The 24,588-nt window shown below is 34.5% G+C and overlaps 1 protein-coding gene across 1 annotated transcript in view; it reads left to right on the forward strand.

The window, feature by feature from the left end:
* LOC128581091 (protocadherin-15-like) overlaps positions 1-24,588 on the forward strand; it is a 724,065-nt gene that overhangs the window by 599,821 nt on the left and 99,656 nt on the right. The window contains exons 25-26 of the mRNA XM_053583500.1: positions 7,328-7,437; positions 9,610-9,750. Of these exons, the coding sequence (XP_053439475.1) occupies positions 7,328-7,437; positions 9,610-9,750 (251 nt within the window). The remainder of the gene's footprint in view (positions 1-7,327; positions 7,438-9,609; positions 9,751-24,588) is intronic.

Genomic DNA, 24,588 nt, shown 5'->3' on the forward strand with positions numbered 1-24,588 from the left:
TTCGCTGTCTTTGTCTTAAAAATCAAATGAATAAGCAGGAGGAAGAATTTTATTTTTAGTTATCCTGATCAAAATAGAAACTTCATCTAAAAATAATATTTTAAATGTAATTTTATTAGCAAAAGTATAAATGAAAATAAAACACTTCTACTCCCTCAGTGGTGATGAATTTATTTGCCTGAAGGTAATGAGTACTAACTATATACCCTCCTCCTTAAAGGGCATAATTGAAAATGTTCATTATCTTATTGGGATATGAATAACACCTATAAAAAAGGATTTATCTCCATTTTTTCAAAAATTTTAAAACTATTTTAAAGGTAGGATATCAAGCTGTTAACTTAGAATGACTTAAAATATCAGATGTTCTGTCTAGTTTTTTTTTTTTCCTAGCTGATGTTTTGTTTTTTTTTCCTAGCTGATGTTATTTGTATGCTGATGTTGTTAAAATATTTCAAAATTTTATGGTGATTTCTCATTTTTACATGACTATTCAATATTTAGAGGCATAAAATCTAGTCTGATCAATAGAAAGTAACCAATAAACCATTAAATACCTTGTTTCACAAGTTTGCTATTGTGCCCTTGGAAAAATGTATTTATGAAGGAGAAAAGAGCCATTTTTATGTAGGTAAATGAGGTAAAATTTGTTTGCTCAGAGATTATTACTAAACATATAAATGCCTACAACAGCCTGTTTTTTTTTTTGTTTTTTTTTTGTTTTTTTTGTTTTTTTTGTTGAGACAGGGTCCCACCCTATGCCCCTGAGCAGAGTGCAGTGGGCGTGGTAGCTCACCGCAACCTCAGACTCGGGCTGCGGGCACCCCGCTGCCTCAGCCTTCGGAAGCCGCTGGGATTACAGGCGCTCGCCGCGGCGCCCGGCTGGGTTTTTCCATTTTTTTCACGAGTCGGGGTCTCACTGTCTCTCAGGCGAGTCTCGAACTCCTGAGCTCAAGCGATTCTCCCTCCTCAGCCTCCCACAGTGCTGGGATTACAGGCGTGAGCCACCGCGCCCGGCTACAACAGCCTGTTTTTAATAAATATATCAGGCAGCCAGGCATAAATATCCCTGGCTTAATCATTTCATCAAAGATGCAGCCCCTTATTTCTATTCATAGTTAGTTTATAAGTTTTAGGAACACAAAGTATAAACAGTGACTTCCATGTGTCCTACTGAACTTATAACCAAGGATCTGCTATTAATACACTGACTACATTTTGCTATAATTGTTTACACAAAGGTATGCTTTGCCTGTGAGGCTATGACCTCCATAAACGTAGTATCCACTTAACTCTAATATTGGTAGGGTTTCTAGGAAATTTATATTCAATAAACATATATTGCATGAATGAGTAAAAATTATTGGTGATTTTGTTGTAATTGTTAAATTTTAGAGCCAGCTTGCACTGTTACCAGCCAGTACTTATACCCATTTCACCCCATGGTAGTTGTTTTAGAATGAAACCAAAAATTGTCTTTGATATAAAACTGTAATAATAGTAAAAAGCAAAATGTCATCTCCATTTGACATATAAAATTGATATATGCTTGAGAACTATAAGGGAAAATCAGAATGTAGGAGATACTTTATAATATTAGCTGAGATATCATTTACTTGTTATTTTTATTGATACATATGATTAATATATTTCTGGCATACATGTGGTATTTGATACATGCTTGAAATGTGAAGTGATAAAATCAGGGTAACTAGGATATGTATCACTATTTATAACTTATTAAAACGTATTGGCAGGGTGCAGCGGCTTAGGCCTGTAATCTTAGCACTCTGGGAAGCTGAGGTGAAAGATCATTTGAGCTCAGGAGTTCAAGACCAACCTAAGCAAGAGTGAGACCCTTGCCTCTACTAAAAATAGAAAAAAAGATAGACAGATATTGTGGTGGGGACCTGTAGTCCCAGCTACCCAGAAGGTTGAGACAGGAATATCACTTGAACCCAGGAGTTTGAGGTTGCTTTGAGCTACGCTGATGCCATGGCCTTCTAGACTAGAGTAACAGAGTGTGACTCTGTCTCAAAAAATAAATTAATAGGTGGTGCCTGTAGCTCGGTGGGTAGGGTGCCAACCACATACTCCCAGGCTGGTGGGTTCGAACGCAGCCCAGGCCAGCTAAAACAACAATGATAACTGTAAAAACAACCAAAAAATATAGCCAGGTGTTGTGGGTGGGTGCCTGTAGCCCCAGCTACAAGGGAGGCTTAGGCAAGAGAATCACTGGAGCCCAAGAGTTTGCATTTGCTGTGAGCTGTGATGCCACAGCACTCTATCCAGGGCAACAGCTTGAGACTCTATCTCTATGAATAAATAAGTAAATATAAATAAATAAAGTATTTAAGTTTTATTTTTCTGTACTTACTGTCTATGAGACAAATTTATATATCATTATAATATTTCAACTAAACTTCCAGATGCAAAACTTATAAAATAGTGTTAATTAAAGCCACAATTTGTGAAGCAACTACTGCATGTATATGTTAGGCACAAGAAAAGCTTTTTTTATATAAAGGATCTTTTGCTACACTCAGAAAACTTCTGAAGTAAATAATGTCCCCATTTTACAGGTAAAGAAATAAAATCAGAGAAGCCAAGTAATTTTCCCAAAGTCACGTAGGTTCTAAGTAGGAATCTGTTGCTGTAAGGAAACTGGTGCTTTCCTGGTCCCTAAGTGCCACCTTTTGACTGAATCCAACAAATTCTTTAATTAAAAGGGGTGCAGCAGAGAAAGATGAAGTTTTTATTGCCTTCTTTAGTACATAAAAAAAAAATGATCTTGAAATCAGATGGTGGTAGGTTCCCCATCTGGGTACAGAGGACGCCCATTGCTGTTTGCTCAAGGACTAAAACATGGCGAAGGGACAGGGGAAGGACAGGGAGGCTGGAGGAAAACAGGAGGGAGAAGCCCATCATTTCTCAGCAGCTTGATTGTCCAAACCTTTACGCTCTTTATTGCCTGGGAATTTTTTACAAATGAAATTTGAAGCCTGAAGTCATGGACCTACTAAAACGAAATTTTTGAGCATGGTATCAGAAAATGTGAAAATTCTAATGAGTGCTTCCAGAAGCTTCTTATGAATTTAAGGTTTGAGAGGCAACAACTAAAAGGGATTAGAATATACTCTATTAGTAAAAATAATAAGATAAATGAAATGAATGAACAAATATACCAGTATCCTACGCTGTAGTTTTAGATTTCAATTATTTTCAGAAACAGTTCTTCTTCTTCTCCTTTCTTCTTTCTTCCTCTTCCTCTTCCTCCTCCTCTTCCTTTTTTTTTCTTTTTGTGTGTGTGTGTGTGTGTGTGTTTCTCACCCTGTTGCCCTGGGTAGAAGCTGTGACCTCATAGCTCACAGCAACCTTAAACCCTCAACCTCTTGGACTCAAGCGATCCTCTTTCCTCAACCTCACAAGTAGCTGGGACTACCGGCACCTGCCACAAGGCCTGACCAGTTTTTCTATTTTTATTAGAGATGGGATCTTTCTCTTGCTTAGGCTGGCTCCCAACTCCTGAGCTCAGTCAATCCACCCACCTCAGTCTCCAGAGTGCTATCATTACAGGTGTGAACCACCATGCTCGGCCTGCTTATACTATTCATATAGTCAAGATGACGCTGCTTTGTGGACCTGAGTACAGCAAAACTCTTAATGATACTGAACAAGCAGCCTATTAAAAAATGTAAAAAAGCGGTGTCTAATCATTTGATCCTTTATTCATTTTCTTATCTATATCTCTTATATAATTTATCCTGATTCATATCCTTTTAAAACTGTTTTCCTTAGCTAAATGTATAAAATTAGATACTCTGATACAATTACTCCAAAGTTACAAATAACAGGAGTTCCAGTGGGTGCTTTTTCCCCTTCACTTTTTCATTAAATATTTTCATAGTAGGTATAAAAACAGTTCCTTAATTGGTACTAATTTGCAAGTATATTGAATTCAAACATGTCAAAATAAATTAAATTTGTCTCTCAGTAGAAAGGAAGCAATAGAGTCAGATTGAATCCCAGTGAATATAGCATCTATTTACAAACACTTTTACCTCCTAAACTGCATAGCATTTAAAATAATTAGAAGCTTTATGTGACACATGCAACATTTACTTTTAGTGTTACTTCTTGAGCCCAGGAATAACAATAGCTTCTAAATTACAGAATAATTGTTTTACCTATATTTATACTGTAAAAACTGAGTCTAACATTTGGACATGGTAAATTACGTTAATTTCGTGTAATCTTTTTTCAGATAACCCAGATAGAATGTATTTAACTGAAAGGGATTGATTGTACTACATATTTTCAATAAAATAAAAAAATGTTGAAAAGATATCTATGAATTAATTTATGTCTCCATAAGGAAAATTATAAGTATTTTGCATATAAATATTAAAGCAGTTAACTTTTCTGGTTGTCAATTTATCTGGAAAGATTTATTTTTAAGAAAAAGTTGTAGTTATTTTGATGGATCTCTTTTTTTCTAAAATGTAGCTATTTATGGTAAATAAATATAATGTCATATTATTCTGCAGGGATATGAAATAAAGTATCAAGTAACAAAAAGGCATAGAGAAACGTTAAGTGTATTTTGCAAAAGTATGAAACCAGTCTGAAAAAACTACATGGTGTATGATTTTAACATTTGATGTTCTAGAAAAGGCAAAACTGTAGAGAGTTGGTAAGAAGATAACTGGTTGCCAGGGGGTTGGGAGGAGAGTGGAATGTGAGTAGATGGAGAACAGAAAATTTTTAGGTCCAGTGAAAGAGGTTATCTTGTTTCCCTATAACATTATCCTAAAAACAACAACAAAATTTAAGATCTATTAATTTAAAAACACACAGTTATTGTACATGTAACGTTTAGGGAGATGATGTCAATGCCTATAGAGACATTAATGAGTTAATAAAATTTGAATTTCATATCTATCATAACTGTATTTTTTTTCATAATTGCATTTTTTAATTGAAATTTCATTTGGGCTTCTTTTGAACCTGAAATTTGAAGCCTGTCTTCCTGGGCCTATTAAAACAGAATTTTTGAACATGAATATCAGAAAATGTGAAAATTTTAATGAGTGTCTCTAGAAGCTTCTTATGGATTTAAGGTTTGAGAGGCAGAGACTAAAAGGGATGAGAATATACTCAATTAGTAAAAACAATAAGATAAATGAAATGAACAAATAAAATTTGGAAGTATTAGTTGAAGTGATTTTGGCATTTTAGTCAAAACTGTGGATTTTGTTTAAAATGTGTAATAGAGTTTGAAGTGTTGCCCCCGGGAAGTAGATAGAAACCAGATTTCCAACAGGACTGTGCCAGGATATCAAACCCAATGCCAATCAAGCTGGTGAAAGAGCCTTTGATGAAGGCCCTTCCTGAGGTCATTATTAAAATGTGATCATTTGAGTGCCTTATGTTCAAGGTCCATATCTGTGAAAGAGATAACTGTTTCCCTGAGCATATATTAAGCCATCTTGGTCTGGGGAGTGTCCATCTAGTTAGTACCTGTCATTAGTAAGACTCTGTATTCCTTTACTGGTCCCTGCCTGTTTCAAGTGCTCCTTTAATAATGTTTTTGTCAATTTGTATTGGCATCAAGTTTACTTGAAAGGTAGAGTTCCTGAATTTTAGACACTCAGCAACTATTTGTTATGAATTAGGTGTAAACAATTAAATTGAAAGAGGGCTAGTGATGCGTTAGTGATCATAAATGAATGAAACGCAGGTTTACAAATTGACAGTGAGAAAATGTATTAAAACCTTAGAAAATTTTTAATTTGGTCATAATTCATGGCTTCTAAAGTAATTTTTTTTTTATTGTACTCAGCAGAAAGAAAAAAGGGAATAGTGAATCATATTGGATCCAGCTCAGAATGATGGAATTAAAAAAATATATTAGAGCTAGTTTATCTAATCTGAAAATCAACAACTGTCAGCCAATAAATACAATCTAGGCACCTGGTATTTTAAAAAATAAATTCTATTGGTTGCCAACATTTAAAAGTTTATGGAAATCCCATAAAAATTGAATTTCCTTTGTCAATTAAAAAAATCCCACTGGACTTGCATTATGACAGTGGTTACATGTTGTCTAGATCCCAACTTCCATCTCTCCTCCTGTTAAATTTATACCCAGTCTGTTTTATTGAATTTGTTATATTCACACCTTCTCTATTTATGTAACTTAATGGATCTTGGTTTACAGTGACTCCTTCATTTTGTGTCCAAGGCACATATGACTCCAAAGAGAGTATGTAATTTGCCTCAATCATGTAACTGGTACTTTCCAGAGCATAAAACAATAACAAAGTGGGTCCTTTCTGGCCATACATAGAAAGGAATTGAGATTTTTAAGCTAATGCTAATTATCATAAAGGTTCATTTAATTATGGCCAGGAGAAAATTGCATTTTTATAGTATGTTTTAATTCTGGTAGAAAGAAGCATTCCAAAACAATTAAGACAAAGGTTAATGAGGATTGTCTTCAAGTACATCTGTTTAAACATTTACTAACTAATACAATTTTAAATGCTTTTAGTGGTGTACGTAGGATTTAGATTTCTTCATAAATTGTGACAGTTACTATGTCCAGAATAATTATTTTCATCTTGATCGTGTACCCAAGGTTGCTAAAATGCATACAAAATATATTTTTACTATTAAAAATAAAAAGTCCAGTTGAAGAAAGACACATTAGTTTCAGACATTATATTGCTGTAAATTATAAAGATTAAGAAACAGATTATGGAAAGTATAGAATTTAGTTTTTATGTAGTAACAAGATAGACAAACAATTTAAACAATGTCTGCTTCCATATAAAGGAATTTAGTTTTTGAAAATTATTCCAGCATAAGACCAACCTATGTTCCTATATTAAACTTTTGAACATGTAGTATATGATTTGATCTGTCATAAAGTAATAATAATCCATTGCTCTAATAGTGCAGCCATGTACACTAATTAATCTATTGTACCACATACTTGTCAACTTGAAGTTTCTGTACATCAGCAATTCAAACATGATAAACTGTAATAGTGGATACAAGTCGTAAGTTTGTTCAACCCATAGAAGGCAAACACCACAGTGGACCCTAATGTTAAGTATAGACTTGGCTGATTATGAAGTGTCTGTCAGCTCTTTGACTGTCACACATTTCCTACTCTGGCGGGGGATTTGATGATAAAGAAGGTTATGCATGCAAAGGGTATATAAGAAATCGTTGATCTTTCTTTCAGTTTTTCTGTGAACTTGAAGTTGCTTTTTAAAAGCAGTTTTAAAAAGTCAATAAATGATCTTCTCTCAACCTGCAGACCTCCTCCAGTAAGTGAACTTGCCCCCAGGGGGACGATGGTTGGTGTAATTTCTGCCGCCGCCATTAATCAGAGTATTGTATACTCCATCGTTTCAGGAAATGAAGAAGGTGAGGAGATTTTCAGTCTGTGTTTTCACTATACACCAATAAATTTAGGTTTGGACTAATTTTAGATTATTCATCCTGTTTTGTTTTCTCATAAAATTATCCCCATCTTAAATGTGATTGATAACTCCATATGCTGAACTTGGTTAAAAATCCAATTATGTTGGCTAAAATGACTTTTTTTTTTGTAGAGACAGAGTCTCACTTTATAGCCCTCGGTAGAGTGCCGTGGCATCACACGGCTCACAGCAACCTCTAACTTTTGGGCTTACGCGATTCTCTTGCCTCAGCCTCCCGAGCAGCTGGGACTACAGGCGCCCGCCACAACACCCAGCTATTTTTTTGTTGCAGTTTGGCCGGGGCTGGGTTTGAACCCACCACCCTCGGCATATGGGGCCGGCGCCCTACTCACTGAGCCACAGGCGCCGCCCTAAAATGACTTTTTTCATTAAGAAATGCTCAATATCTAATTCTAGAAACCTTCCCCTTACTTTGATACGGTAATATTTTAATAACATTTCTTCACAATTAATACATGGTATTGTAGCTTTTAGTCCTAATTGTTGCCTACAGGAGTCTCTTTACACTTTTTGTAACCTCCATGTCACATGTTCGCTAATCCTAAAGAGTTGTTATAATCATAACTAAGCTGAAGGCCAAAAAAAGCATATCCATGTTCAAAGCCATGTGTATTATATAATATTCTACAAGCAGCAAATTAGACATGCAGTCAAGGATCATAAATAAATAATTTGAATTTTTTCTACAAATCACTTTAAGAATTAGGTAGTTGGCAAGCCTCGAGAAGTGAGTCTGTGGTTCAGTCATTCTCACCGACTCCTCCTTTCACCTGTCAGTCACAGGTTAGTTGTCCTCTGTTCTCCTTTTTGAAATGCTAGAAAGCCAGGCATATTGTAGATAGCCAAGAACTACTTAATAGATATCTTGTAAATTGATTAATATTAAATATTTAAGAAATAAATGAACTATAAGCACCCCTAAGCAGTTTGTAAGGCAATTAACAAGGCCTTTTAAAGCATGCTAATGACCAACTATTACGAGAAAGCGTTGCCCATACAGCTCAGCAAGTGTTCAACATCTTACTTTTATGGCCTTTCTTGTGTGTCTCTGCTGCTATTATCCCTTCTCCCTAAATATAATCATACTGTCTTTTTCCTTGAACTTCCAACATGTGACTAAAGCTATGATTTCTCATCCTGTTCTGATAATGTCTCTTTCTTATTCTCTCTGTTATTTTTCTTGGAGTTAGCAAAGTGACCATATTTTTTAACCTCTCTCCCCACAGTGACTATCTTTATATTTAATTCATTTATTAATTCATTAAACAAATATTTTTTGAGCTTTCGTTGCATACTGAGTCCTCTTCCACCACTAGGGATGAAGTCATGACCATACTAGACTGCTGCCTGCCCTCATAGAATTTAACACTCCAATTAGAGGAATTAAAAAATAAAATCTATTAAATATATAACTTTATAAGTGGTCAATTCCATGGAAGAAATAGTATGGAGGAAAAAGTATGGAGGGCATAAGAGTTGAGATATTATAAAGTTTATTAAAGTACACTGCTCTTCACTCAAATATGTTATGTAAAAATTTATAAAAATATAGATATATAAAGGGCAACATGTTTTAAGATATTTAAAATCATAAATCATTTTTTCTAAATAATCAACATGCTCAATTATCGATTTGTTCTCTAAAGTTCTTTGCAGAACATTAAAATTATAAGATAATAAGATGCATTAAATTATAATGAGTATAATAATTCACTAAGATCAAAAATAACTTAGCTAAACAAAATTAAATGGATTTCTTTAAAATAAAACTTCTGAGAGTCTGTAGTATGGTAGAAGACCGTATGAGTATATGATGAGGGATATTTTATTCAGTGTATCCAAAAAGTAATTGACCATAGAAACATTAATTTCCAGGAGAATACCAAAGCCAAACAAAACACAGAAAAACTGCAATCAAGGCAGCATTAGGGAAATACTAATGTTGATAATTTCAAGAATTGGAAAATTGTTTTCAAAAGCCAGCAGTGTGTCATTTTTATGCATTATTCTAGATACAAATATGTGTTTTTTTAAAGAGAATTTCTTTCCTTATAGAATAAAGAAAATAACCAAACTATTATATTTTAAATTCTAGATGAGTTTGGAATTAATAATGTCACCGGCGTCATCTACGTGAATGCCCCTCTGGATTATGAGACCAGGACAAGCTATGTACTTCGAGTCCAAGCTGATTCCCTAGAGGTGGTCCTTGCCAATCTCCGAGTTCCTTCAAAGAGTAAGTTATTACTACTGACGGGCTTTAAAAGGCGTTTCTGGTGTTTCTGCTGATTTCTAATGAAATACATATGTGTAAAATAACAATCTCAGTGGAAAACATAGGAAGGTCATTAATACTTGGAACCAGATGATAGCTCACTCACTTTAACAGCTGATGTATGACAGTGCAGGGAGTGATCTCATACTCCTGAAATGTCAAGGCATTCAAACACCATCTTCAAATTTTACGTACACCATTGCTAAAATATCACCATTATATGTGTATATTAAGTAATAAATCTATTCTTAATCCCACAGTGAGGCTCTGGATAAACCTCAGAAATATATATTGTTAATGGATAATTGCAAAGCTTTTCCTGAGTTGTGTGTGGCTTCTTGTACTTATATATTGTAATTTGAATGTATTGTAATGGGAATGTATTATCCCATTCTACAAAGACAAGTAAAGATTATGAAATTTAAAAAAATATAGTAAATGTAGTCAGAGTTTTAAGCCCACATTTTTTTTTCTCTAAAATATTTCTTCAACATTTCAGCATAATATAGCTCACCCACATAGCAAAGTAAGCAAAAACCAATTTGTGAAGTGGCCAACACAGATTTTAAAAGATTTTACCAACAATGGGATAAATACCATTTTTTCTATCTATTGAGGTAATAGTATTTTGCACTTAAGCAATTCATTTTTTTTTCTTTTAATGATGGCAAATTTTTTACACTACAAAAGATTCAAGAAAACTAGATTTCTTAACTGTTTTTTCAGCTTGACTATTGTTGGTATATAAAAAGGCTACCAATTTACGAATGTTGATTTTGTAACCTGAGATGCTGCTGTATTCCTTGATTAATTCTAAGAGTTTTGTAGTAGAATCCCTGGTGTTTTCCAGATATATAATCATATCATCTGCAAAGAGCGAAAGTTTGATCTCTTCTGACCCTGTAGAGGATACCCTTGATCGCCTTTTCTTCCCTAATTGCAGTGGCTAAAACTTCCATTACAATGTTAAAGAGCAGTAGAGACAATGGGCAGCCTTGTCTGGTTCCTGAACTGAGTGGAAATGATTTCAATTTAACTCCATTCAATATGATATTGGCTGTGGGTTTGCTGTAGATGGCCTCTATGAGTTTAAGAAATGTCCCTTCTATACAAATTTTCTTAAGTGTTCTGATCATGAAGGGATGCTGTATATAATCAAAAGCTTTTTCTGCATCAATTGAGAGAATCATATGGTCTTTGTTTTTTACTTTGTTTATGTGCTGAATTATACTTATAGATTTATGGATATTGAACCAGCCTTGAGACCCTGGGATAAAACCAACTTGGTCGTGATGTATAATTTGTTTGATGTGTTGCTGGATTCTGTTTATTAGGATCTTGTTGAATACTTTTGCATCTATATTCATTAGTGATATTAATCTATAATTTTCTTTTTTTGTTGGTTCTTTTCCTGGTTTGGGGATCAGGGTGATGTTTGCTTCATAGAACACAGCCCTATTCATAATTGCTAAGTTATGGAAAAAGCCCAAGTGCCCATCAATCCACGAATGGATTAATAAATTGTGGTATATGTACACCATGGAATATTATGCAGCCTTAAAGAAAGATGGATTCTTTACCTCTTTCATGTTTACATGGATGGAGCTGGAATATATTCTTCTTAGTAAAGTATCTCAAGAATGGAAGAAAAAGTATCCAATGTACTCAGCCCTACTATGAAACTAATTTATGGCTTTCACATGAAAGCAATAACCAGTTATAACCTAAGAATAGGGGGAAGTGGGAAAGGGAGGGGGGCAGAGGGAGGGAGATTGGTGGGATTACACCTGTGGTGCATCTTACAAGGGCACATGTGAAACTTAGTAAATGTAGATTGTACATGTCTTACCACAATAACTAAGAAAATGCCAGGAAAGCTATGTTAACCAGTGTGATGAAAAAGTGTCAAACAGTCTATAAAACCAGTGTATGGTGCCCCATAATCACATTAATGTACACAGCTACGATTTAATAAAAAAACAAAACAAAACTAGATTTAATGTAGCTGTTAATAGATTAGAGGCTTAGCAGAATGTGAAGTGGGCAACAGGATCTGAAACATTCACCGTGAGATTTTCCTTGGTCATCACATCACAGCCCTCCATCATTTAGCATGTTTAGAAGAGGGAAGAAGGAAAAAAAAAAAGGGAGAGAAGGAGGGTCAGCTCAAGACAGTGCAGGCAGTGTGAGAGAAAAGAGAATAAAATGGGAGCAAATGATGATCATAAAAATGAATCCCCTTTTTCCATTTAAAGCAATCCTTATTTACTGATTTAATGTAGATGACTGCCCAGTTGCTTATGAAGGTACAAACAAATCATTTGAAAATCAGATTATATAGTGTGTCTTTAAAATTAAAAGAATTTACTGGTGCCCCATGATCACATTAATGTGCACAGCTATGATTTAATAATAAAATTAATTAATTAATTAAATTAAAAGAATTAATGTGTCCTTAATAATTATATTTCACTTTTATAATTAAATTGTTTAATATATAGCCGACCAGTACATTGAGTTTTTAATGTCATTCAACACTAGGCAATTATTATTTTTTATTTAAATACAGAAAGAAAATGCTTCAAATTGTAAATTGAATTGCCGATAGTCGAAGTCAAAAGTTTAGAGTAGCTCTAAATTACATAATGTTACCTATCTTACTGTAAATTTAAATGAATAAGAACAATACACTGAAAACTATTGCTATAAACTTTGTTTGAAACAAATAGACAATCGGTTTTAAGTATTTAGGTGGCAGAACCTGACATTCCTAGGAATAGAGATACATTTCAGTTCTTATATTTGAATATAATACAACTAGCCCCCATTACTATAATGTAAAGCAAATCTAAGACTAATAAAAGTTTATCCAGTGCACACGTGGATACCTGTCTGTACCCCAGGATGTGTGTAGAGGCGAGACCAGTTAATGAACTCATAAACTATCTTCTCAGAAACGCAGGAAATCTAAAAGTTAAATATCAGTTTGTTTAATGCCTGACACTTTGAATACTGTTATTAACATTTCATGATAACCTTTGCCTCTTAAGGCAAACCCATGTATTTCAAACCCATTTCATTAATTAATGTGAATGACCATAATCAATACCCAGTCCATTAACTATGAAAATAATAATACCATTTTGCAAATGAAGGTTAGTTGATTAGTTATCTAAAGCTTCATCTCTACTTCAGAATTAGCTCCCTGATGGTCTTTAGATCTACCACATATTATTTGAATGGAGGTAATAAAAACCAGCAGTTTAATTCATTAAAGAAGTATTTTATTGTGATTTCATTACCCAAAAATGTGTTAATTAAATCACTTTAAAATCCCCCTTTGAAATGTTCCACTTTTTTAGACTAAACCAATATGTGCCTTCCATGTATTCATTTATGTCTCTACCTGAAATTCCTGCCTCATTGCAAAGCATAAAACCAAACTATAACCCCACCACAGCAAGTCCACTTGTCTCAAGGCCTCTTGGGCATGGCTCTAGGCTATGGTGCTCAAATTTGGCTCAGAATAAACCCTTTAAATTATAAAAACTAAAATAAAATGAATAAATAAATAAACCACATTCAAGATAAATTTCACAACCATGCTGTAACAGGATTTAGTATTTAAATGCAAATTAATAATGAAAATAGAAAATTTTAGAGTTAATTCAATACTAGAAATACTCTAAATATTTTAACTTTTAGTAAGGAACATTTCAAACATATAAAAATCAAAGACAGTCTTATAATGAACCACTGTTTATAAGCCACCCAACTCAACACTATCATGTCCTGGGAAAGAGATTTCCCTTGTCCCTGCATTATTCTGAAGCAGGTCAGAGTCAAAACTTTCCTTCTGTAAATATTTCTATATGTATCTCTTAAAGATAATAACTTTACAGCTTAATTATAATACCCTCAACATTCCCCCCAAATTGATGCAAATTCTTCAGTACCAACAAATATTCAGTCAGTATTCATATTAAACAGTTATTTACCACAAAATTCCAGGAAAGGTTTTGTAATTGGCTGATAGGTCTTTTACATCTCTTTTAATCTGTAGGCTCACCACCACCATCCCTTTTTAGACACCTTGAACTTCATTTGTTCAAGAAACAAGATTTCTGAAGCTTAGATTGACAACTGCATCTCTACAGGGTTATTTTGTATTTTTCTGTGTCTCCTTTGTTTCCAGTAAATCATTTCATCTGGAGCCTTGATTTGGTGCAGGTCGCTTTTGTTTTTGTTTTTACGCAAAGAAATCATGGGTGGTATTTTGTTCAGGTCTTTTTGACTCTCTTGTGAGAGAAGGTAGCCACCCCTGTTAATCATTTTCCAGAATCATTCACTTCTCCTTTGCATTTCTTCTCTATTCTTTAGCCAGAATAGTTTTTATAAAGAGAAACTTTTCCATATCAAATATTCAGTTACCTTGAGGTCCAGCTGCTATAGGAAAGAGAGGATAAAAACGTTTGACGCTTTTCCTTTACTGACTGGTTTCAAAATAAGAAGTTGATTCACCATCATATGCTAAGGAGAATGCAAAGATAATGAATATTTTTTATTTTATGTGTCATATGTCCCCAGGGGTAAGTACTTGACTCTGCTGTAGCTGAACAGCAGTGAGAGACTGTGTGTAAACAAAAGGGTGTGGCTATGCCCCAATAAAACTTGATTTACTGTGACAACAGGTTATGGCCTGGATTTGACCAAGGGGCCGTTCGTTGTTTCCCACCTTGTTCAAATGCTTACCTTTACTTTACATGACACACTTAGCCTTTTCCTTTTTTGGCTACTGTTTCTATCTTTCCCACTGTGAAGAATGCTTCTGCTTCATCATTGAATTAAACATAATATTGTTTATTCCTGTTAATTTGACTAAGACAATCAGTCATTTAGTTATCTGTAGCTTATTCCCGAGTAGACTCCTCAAAGTAGGATCACAGGAATTATTTCCTTGATCTTGTGCATTAATAAAAGCTTATCTGAGGATGATAACTGAATACCAATTTGGCTGGACATAAAAGACCTGGCTCATTTTCTGCCTTTGACGTAAATATTTCACTCCACTTTCTTATTTAATGAAGTATTACCGTCAAAAATATATAATGACAAACTGGTCGTATTTCGGAATTTCTAGAGAATTTACCTTTTCTTCTTTAAGTTCGAATATTTTTATGAAAATATTTCATCATGTTACCAATCTGGGTCATTTATGCGTGTATTTGTTATTATATGTATTATGTCTCATTTGTTGTGAAATTTTCTTGAATTCTAGATTTTATTATTTTTTCTGTTTGATTAATTTGTTTTTTAATATAGGAGATTCCTATTACGCAACTGATGAATCTTCCCATATCTTTTCTATCACCTTCTCCATAATCTCCTTAGTATCAATTATTCTCCCTTTTAGATTTATTCTCCTAAAGCCTTAATGCATTAATACATTAATGCATTCTTAGTTTCTCATATTTTCATTTCTGGAATTATGCTTCACTTATTTCTAAATATTTACCATTTTTCTTTGTAGATTTTTTTCAAATCTCCTTTATTCAGCCATTACATTTTTAAGCCTTTCTAATTCTAATCCTAATTCTTTCAATAGCTTTCTCCCCCACCTCGTAAGTTATTTTAGCCAGTTTTAAAATATGAGACAGATTGCATATTTTTAAAAAGTCTTCATTTTTTTTTTAAGTCATTTTTCTCATTAGTCTCTTTTTACTTCTGGGGTATTCACTGCAATTCTTTTGTATTTTTCATCTTTATGTAAAATAAGTTCCTTTACTCTTAAAAAAAGAAAAAAGGTGGGGGTCATTATAGCTTTTCTAATCCATAGCTCTAGAATGTCTGTTTTAATTATTTTAATGAAAGTAACAAATTTATCTCCCTACTTTTAGAAATCTGCTTGTTTTCTGCAGAATCCCACTTTAATTGCAAAAAAATATCTTTTCTTTGCCCTTATTACACCTGTCCTGTGCTATATATATAATCTGCTCTCAGGATTCTCTTCTTTCTTCTTAATGAGGGATTTTGCCCTGGTTTTTCTTTTATATTAACATAGTAAAGTTTTTTATTTTGTACCTGTTGATAAGTTTGAGGTTCACTGGCTTTTTGAGCCAACGGAAATCTTTGGCTTTCTCTGAACTTCCTTAAAAACAGTTGTCATCACATTTACTTATGGTATAGCTCTCGTTTCTGTCTGTCCTTTCCCTATCTTGCTAATAATTTGTGATGAGCTTGTTGGTTTAATTAGTTGTATAATCAGTGAGCTTTTTGATTGATATGAGGATTTAATCTTATTTAAAGAAATTTGATGATGAAGAGGAAACTAGAAGCAGAGAAAGTCCCACAAATTCATAATTGTGTATGGTTCTGAGTCCTTGGATGCTGACAAAAGATGTTTGAGTCAGAGACAAAGGCCCTTATTACTCACAAGGAAAGTATTAGCAATAGCAGCAGCACAGCAATAAGCATAGAAAGGCAGATCCCCAAGCTCCAAACTTCACAGGCAAAGTGAAGAGCCAGGTAAATAACACTGTAAGTGAAAAAAGCAAATTACAGCAGAGCTCTGAGCTTAAAGATTCTGCCACTCTTATAATAAGCAAGAAGCAAATCTTGGTCAAAAGAGATTCTTGCAAGGCATTCTTGCAAAACATCTCATTGTTCAGCCTTGTCAGCTCCTTAAGCAGTCATGCATCCTATATGAAAAAATAATCAGGACTTTCAACTTCGGTACATTCAGCAAGATGCTTAGGAGGCCCCAAAAGATCCATGGTATGCGGACTCCCAGCACTCTCCTAGTTGCCACCTGTTTGTTAGGAATGGGGAACCAGGAATATTCAAAAACTACGTTCCCACATTAATCATCTTCCCAGAATCCCTGTATATGAATTCCAATCCAAAGATATTCACAACGCTTATTGAATCAGTGGAACTTTTTTTACAGTTCATGAATTCAAGAGCTGTGTAGTTCCCCTCAGATTTTCACACTGTGTTACCAAGTTTAGGAATAAGTTTCCACTCGAGTGCTTTAGATTTTTCATCCAGGGTTTCTAGATTATATATTTTCCCTTTCTTAACCACTACTAGCTTTTCTTTTAAACTTCATTAATTTTTTGGATGTAATAGGAAATGTAATAAATATATAATCTAACAAATTAATGAAGACGATATTAATGAATGAAGATAATTACCCAAACTAACAGAAAGCATTTTTAAAAAGCAAATTTTTCCCATAATTAAAAAGTATGTAGAAAGAAAAACTTTAAGTATTTTTGCCACTATTTCATTAGCCCACTGTCAAAAGTAGTAAAAACAAAAATTATAACCCAATAAGTCACAGATATAATATCTCTTTTTTTGTTTTTCTGTAGACAATAAATTCTAAGCAGACCATGACCCTAATTACTGCAGAAATGTTTGGTTTGTTATTTTTTTGGTTTTGTTTTTATATTGTTTTGTTTTGTTGTGGTTGCTATACCTTCCACAGCCTTGGTAGTTATTTATGAAGTATTTATATTATGCCAGGCACTGTGAGAAGTTTTCAGGACACAGAAATAAAGAAACAAAGTTCATGTTTTCAAAACCCCTTGGCTCAAGACCTGACAGATGCACAAATAGAGACAATGTCAAGTCAAGGCTGTCAGAAGAGCGGCGGCTTGTGGTAGAAAACAGTGCCACCTAGTCCAGGGGAGTAAAGGGTGACATGAGGATCAGAGAAGATTGTCCGAATGCTTTACATGGTGTTTTTTTTTTTTTGCAGTTTTTGGCCGGGGCTGGGTTTGAACCCACCACCTCCGGCACATGGGACCGGCACCCTACCCCTTTGAGCCACAGGCACTGCCCTAGCTGAGATCAGAGAAGATTGTGCATTGTAGCTGTATCCTGAAGAACGAGTTCCATAATTTTGAAAGTGCAAACCCATACACATTAAGTAGATGTCAGAAATGATGAAAAGTTACTGTTAAATTGGAAATTTTGACTAAGTACCAAGATACAACAGACCTACAATTACAAAGAGAAGTGCAAGATATAAATACACACTGAAGTGCAAGATATAAATACACACTATCAAAGATATTAAAAATGAAGAGATTACCCTCAAAAAGCCCCTACTCTCAAGAGAAATTAAAAGTGGCCCAGTGAATGGAAATTTAGAAAAGATTCTGTGTGAAGTATTCCTTTGGAAAAAAAAATTGTAAAGTTGTACTTGAATTCCCTTTCCCCACAAAAGGAGGGTTATGGGAATATATATCTTTCGTTCTCAAGTTCAATGTTGGTTAATACTGTAAAAAAGACAAGTGTCCCTATTGGTTGCAGGGCAAAGTGAATTTCTATTTAATGCCTATTAGATAAATCTACAGGAAAAAAGGTAGAGCAATAAGCTATTACCATGGCTGGAACATAGGGGATAATTATAGCTGTAACTAGACATGCTTGTGGTCCTCAAATTACATAGGTAAAGAACCTATAACTGTTCCCCAAGGTCCAGATTTGAGACTATATCCATGCTAATTTTCTTAACATCCTGGTTAGTAGGATCACCTGAAGAAGTGATGGCGCAGCTGAGTTCCTACTAAAATGACAGCTGGAATAATTGAAATAAAATTTAGTATGCTGCAGGAGTGCATATCCTGCTCAAAGTTTTCCCCTGGTCAGTGTTTTAAACACAGGTATGACCCAAAGAGTAATAAACCATGTAACAGCAATTACTATTTAAATAGAAGTTTCGTGCCTACTTTACCGATCTTTCCGTGGAAAAAACAAACTCAAAGTGTTTTTTTGTATTTTCTCACTCACAATGATCAACACAGAAGACTTCTGAGACCAAATGTGTGGGCACTTTGCTCTCCATCAACAAGCAAGCAAGAACTCCCAGCGGACACTAGCTGGCTGTTCTCCAATCAGTTCGACTCTGGCATCAACACTTGGAACTCTGGAGGGTGACAAAAAATGTATATACATTTATGAAATGAAAACTCTATATTAAATTTGTAATACTCAAGTCACATTTGATTTCTGCAATTCCAAGAGGTGCTCAAATGGGACTTGTATTTATCTTTTGTTATCGTTATATATTTGAGTTTTACAATTTTAATATGGTTCTTTTCTTTCTTAAACTGTGTATACATGTTTTTTGGCATCCTCTATGGCACAGGTTGAGTCTCAGTCCCACAAGACTTCCCCAACTCCATTTTCAATGCCAATTTCAAGCTTCAGTCCATGTTACCTGTGCTTCTGTCTATAAATTGGGGTTCCAACAACCCTCTCCTCATGTTCATTTAATTTGTTAGAGCAACTCACAGAATTCAGGGAAACTTAGTCTTCCTGGTTTATTATCCAAGATTTTACAAAAGATACAAATTAAGAGGTACACAGATCAAGGAATGTAGGAAGGTGCTTGCCACCCTCCAGGTGAATCCACTTATTCAGCTGTCTGGAAAGTTCTTCATACCTACCTCCCTGGACCTTCTACAGAGACTTCATTGGCTACACATTGTCAAACCATGAAAAATGTGTGGACATGTAATTGGGCAGAGAGAGTATGATCTTGTATTAATAGACCAAGTAGGGAAGGCAAGATAAGCCTGTGTGGTTCTGCTGGCTCAGATTCTGATTGGATTTTCTCTGCAGTTTTTCTTTTTCCAGAGATGAAACTAGTCCCCTTCCTGAATGGAGGTCTTATGACCCACAATCAGGCAAGGAAGGTCACAGAATTTCTTTATGGAAAATGTGGGGGAAGATGGGAGTACTGCCGTGGGTAGAAAAGTGGGCGGGTGAAAGGCGATCAAGAGGGTGTCTAAGAGAGAGATTCTGTTTTCTGACCCTTGTTTCTGAGGACTAAAGCCTTCCGATATTATATGAAAACAAGAGCTACGGGAGTTATGAGCCAGGAGCAGAGGATAAAAACCAACATATGTACTCATGTGTATCCACAGTCTCTAAGGTCAGATAATGGTAGTCTGGGTTGTAATAATCAGCTGTTAGTGAATAGAGGACAATGTGTTTCATTGAGAGAGAGACAGAGAGAACATTTTTAATAACCTCTTCCTTAAAGGCAGAACATCCACTAACATGTTTAAGCTGGGAAAGGAAAAAACATTTCAACTTTAAATGAAAGCTGAAGAATTGATGAATATAGTAAACTAGAATTTTTTTAACTTTTTAATTACCATTTTCAAGTCCTTTATTAACTATTTGTTTAAATTATGAGCTTTTATTCAATAGCAAGAACAAGACTATCCCAAATTACCAAATAAAGGGATAATAAAAGAGCAAAAAAAAAGACAGATACTTAGATTCTATTCTCCATGTTAACCACAACATTTTAGTGTGATTGGATGGTAGAATATAATGGAAATAATTATAATGGATTTAAATTATAAGTAGGGGTTTTGGCCCATTATCTTTATTGATGTATGCAATCACCTAAAATGTGTGGCACATGAATATATTTGATAAAAATAAAGATTTGTCCGGCGTATGAGGGTATTTAGAAAGGTAAGGCATATGGTGAAGATTTTTGAATTATCAGTCTAAAAGTATGCAAACACGCAGGTTGGGTACCACTCACACATCCCACGTGCTAGCTGACTTCCACTGAGCACCAGTAGTGCGCGCCCCCACCTCCCCAACATAGATTTGTAGACTTTTCAGTAGAGTAATTCAGGTAGTCATTACTGCAGATGGAGCCAGTGCACTGTTTTCACCGTAGAGTGCATCCTAGTGACTTCACAGTCCTAGGTAAGTCCTAGCAAAGACTCTGAAAAGCCTTGAAGAATCCCCTTTCTTCCATTACAGCCAGAAATTAGGTGTTCATTTCTTCTTCCTCTTTCACTGCAAACTCTCTAATCCAGTCGATTTCCTAGTTTTTATGTTTCTCCTGCTAATACCATTTTGTCAGATATATATATATATATTTTTTTTTGTAGAGACAGAGTCTCACTGTACCGCCCTCGGGTAGAGTGCCGTGGTGTCATACAGCTCACAGCAACCTCTAACTCTTGGGCTTACGGGATTCTCTTGCCTCAGCCTCCCAAGCAGCTGGGACTACAGACACCCGCCACAATGCCCGGCTATTTTTTGGTTGCAGTTTGGCCGGGGCTGGGTTTGAACCCGCCACCCTCGGTATATGGGGCCGGCGCCCTGCTCACTGAGCCACAGGCTTTCTGTTCCCACGTTGACCATGATTTTTGATCAATTATCTTCATTTTATAAAGGAAAGACAAATGTAATGCATTACTGTTTTAATGCATTATTTCAAAATTATAAGTCCCCTTTGTTCCTGCCAATATTCTCTCTCTTTCCAGACCAGTTTAATCTTTCCTGGGTTTTCAGAATACAACGTTATTTGATTCTAAAGAAACTTTAAAGGACTATGTCCAGGAGAACCTCTATACAAATGCACATCAATATTTCTACTACAAAGTAATTTTTATTGTTTTATTTTTATGTAGATCAAAAGCAACAACATGCAACTTTATAGCTTAGTTTGATTTATGTAATTCCATAATTGAAGTGGCAATTTTCACTTTATGGTAAAATTATAATTATCTATAAATGTGGAGAAAAGAAAACCATTGCTTTCTATAAATATGTCAGTGTGTTTTGATTCAATAAGTAGACTTTCAATCAGGAATAAACAACAGGACAATTAAGATAAACCTTAAACTGGTAATAAAACAACTGAAATGTTCTGATTTCATTTTATGGTTTTGCTTTAGGGTATGGCACAAGCTTGTAACACATTTCTTTTCTTTCTTTTTTTTTTGGCTTTCTTGTTTTAAACAGAAGGTCTGTGACAAACAATGATAATGACTCTTTACTCATGATTGACTGACTTACACAGTATTCCTCACAGAACTTGGGGAATAATTTATAGTGTGGCACATGTTATTTTTTCAGTTATAAAATCCAGATGTGCACAGGGCCTTATATTTATGCTATAAATATATGACCACAGTTTTAGAAACTCTATTTATAATTTGCTACTTTAAAACTTGAACACATGTATGAAATCAATACCATAATGTTATTTATGGTATTTTGGGCTCAAAAATTTTAGGTATCTTATATAAGTATATAGTTGAAAAATTATATTTTCAATGTAACAAAAATGGATTCCAGGAGATTCATGGCATTAAATGATCTGTGCAGGAAAACAATGGCATTATACAATAGATTTTATTGAAAATGTGATTTTAAAATGGTTATAGAATTAATAAATTCCTGAAACCAAATACTTGGAAACAATGCCCTTCCACTTATCCCAGAATTGGTTTGCTGAACTGATGGCCATGGTGGGTGATCAAACTTTCTAAATTAAAGTAGAGATTATAATGTATATTTTTGCACATATAATATGAACAAAAAATTATGTTTCATGAGAAATACAATATTTTATATTCTCTCCATAAGCAATTAAAATTTAAGTATGTAAGCATCTAAGAATTCGTAAAATGGTTCTCCTTACTTATAAGTAAGACTGAGCCCAGGTCTGATCAAAAGAAATAGTTTTCTTTATTCTTCTGAACTTCTTTGCAATTAACATCATTAATAATTTAATTTTTTCTAAGACTTTTCAGTCTAAATTTTAATTGGTATTAAAAATGGAGACCATCACTGAATCTCAAAGTTTTATATTTTCAGAAAGTTCACCAATCATTTTTGATTAATAATGAGGCCCCAAGACAACACAATAAAATTTCTATGCCTCTTTCTTTAGAAAAACTTCTTTTTCAATAGAGGCAAGCTAAGCCCTTTTAATTACAAATGAAACCTTAAATAAATTAAATCATATATATTACATGAATATTGACATTTCAGGTAATGGGAAACTGAAACAACTAATGAGTAACCTAAGCATAAAATACATTTTCGCGATTGTAAATATAGGGAAAATCAGAACTTTCTGCTAAATTATATTAATTCTTCATTATTGATTATGTGTGCAGTCTTTGGCCATCCATTCTCTGTTGTTATATAATCAATGTCAGGTCTTCACTATACAGTAATGGTCTTTTGTTGTTGTTGTTGTTGCAGTTTGGCCAGCACCGGGTTCGAACCTGCCACCCTCAGTATATGGGGCCAGTTCCCTACTCACTGAGCCACAGGCGCCACCCGTAATTGTTTTTTTAATAATTTGCTAAAAACTTAGTGCAGCTATCAGATTGGTTTTTATTTATTTTAACTTCTTATGGGAAATAGATAGTGAACATGGTTTTCTTAGTAAAATATTAGTAAAATATTTTATTTCGATCAGCTTTAACAGCTGAATTTACTGATTGATTACTGAAGAAAAAAGATTCTCATTACTTAGACAAAATGCATTCGGCATTATGTTTATATAATAAAAGGAAATATTAGGGAAAGTACCATACTGAGGACTATAAATAGGCTTGAACCTTCAGAAGGTTTTATTGTCTCTACTTCAAAGACTTCTCAGTTCTGCTAGCCGCATCCTATGTCACTGCTGTTCTTAATTTCCCTATAGATTGAGTTATTTTCCCTTAATCTCAAGGAGTATCTATACCTTCGTGTCTTTGCGTATACTGTTCTTTCTTTTTTGACTGTCTTTCATTGTTTTTAGATCAACTCCTAATTATTCTAGGAGTCTCAGTTTCAAATTCCTCTCATTTTTTGAGACTTTTCATAATCATCCATTGGCCCTAACACATGGGAACACATACATGTGGCCTGTGAGTTTTCCTCAAAGCATTATGATATGATTTAATTTGGTCTTGCCCCAGATTCTATCATAGGAACACAGATGGTGAGTGACTAGTCCCAGAGAAGATGAAATTTGAGATAAATCTTGAAGGAAAGAATAATATAGAATTTAGGATGGAGATGGAAAGATCTAATTTTTCAAGAAATAATGTCTACTTCTTTGCCTGAGAAGTACAGCCTTTTTTAGTAGATTATGATTAATGCCATGCTCTAATGTCTTCTATCAAAGAAGGGCTGCCATGATGTCTACTGTTCTATTCAATCTTATCTTTTAGACATTTACTTTATACAAAATATCATATTATAATTGATCCTATCTTGTGACTATGGCCAAAATGTATGCATATTTTTTTATTGTTGGGGATTCATTGAGTGTACAAAGAACCAGGTTACATTGATTGCATTTGTTAGGTAAAGTCCCTCTTATAATTGTGTCTCATCCCCAAAAGGTGGGTCACACACCATCACTCACCCCACCCCCTCCCTCCTGCCATCTCTCTTCTCTCCCCTTCACCCACCCCCCATCATGTACTAGGTCATCAATTGTCCTCATACAAGAATTGAGCATATAGGATTCTTACTACTCCATTCTTGTGACACTTTACTACGAATAATGTGTTCCACTTCCATCCAAGTTAATACAAAGGAAGTAAAGACTCCACTTTTTTAATGGCTGAATAGTATTCCATGGTATACTACAGCTTGTTAATCCATTCCTGGGTTGGTGGGCATTTAGGCTGTTTCCACATTTTGGTGATTATAAATTGAGCTGCAATAAATAGTCTAGTGTAAGTATCCTTATGGTAAAAGGATTCTTTTTTCCTTCTGGGTAGATGCCCAGTAATGGGATTGCAGGATCAAATGGGAGGTCTAGCTTGAGTTCTTTGAGAGTTCTCCATACTTCCTTCCAAAAAGTTGTATTAGTTTGCAGTCCCACCAGAAGTGTACAAGTGTTCCTTTCCCTCCACATCTGCGCCATCATCTGCAGTTTTCAGATTTTGTGATGTGGGCAATTCTATTTAGGGTTAGATGATATCTCAAGGTGGTTTTGATTTGCATTTCTCTAATAAT

Source organism: Nycticebus coucang, chromosome 3 (genome assembly GCF_027406575.1).
Source record: "Nycticebus coucang isolate mNycCou1 chromosome 3, mNycCou1.pri, whole genome shotgun sequence".
NCBI classification, from domain to species: domain Eukaryota; kingdom Metazoa; phylum Chordata; class Mammalia; order Primates; family Lorisidae; genus Nycticebus; species Nycticebus coucang.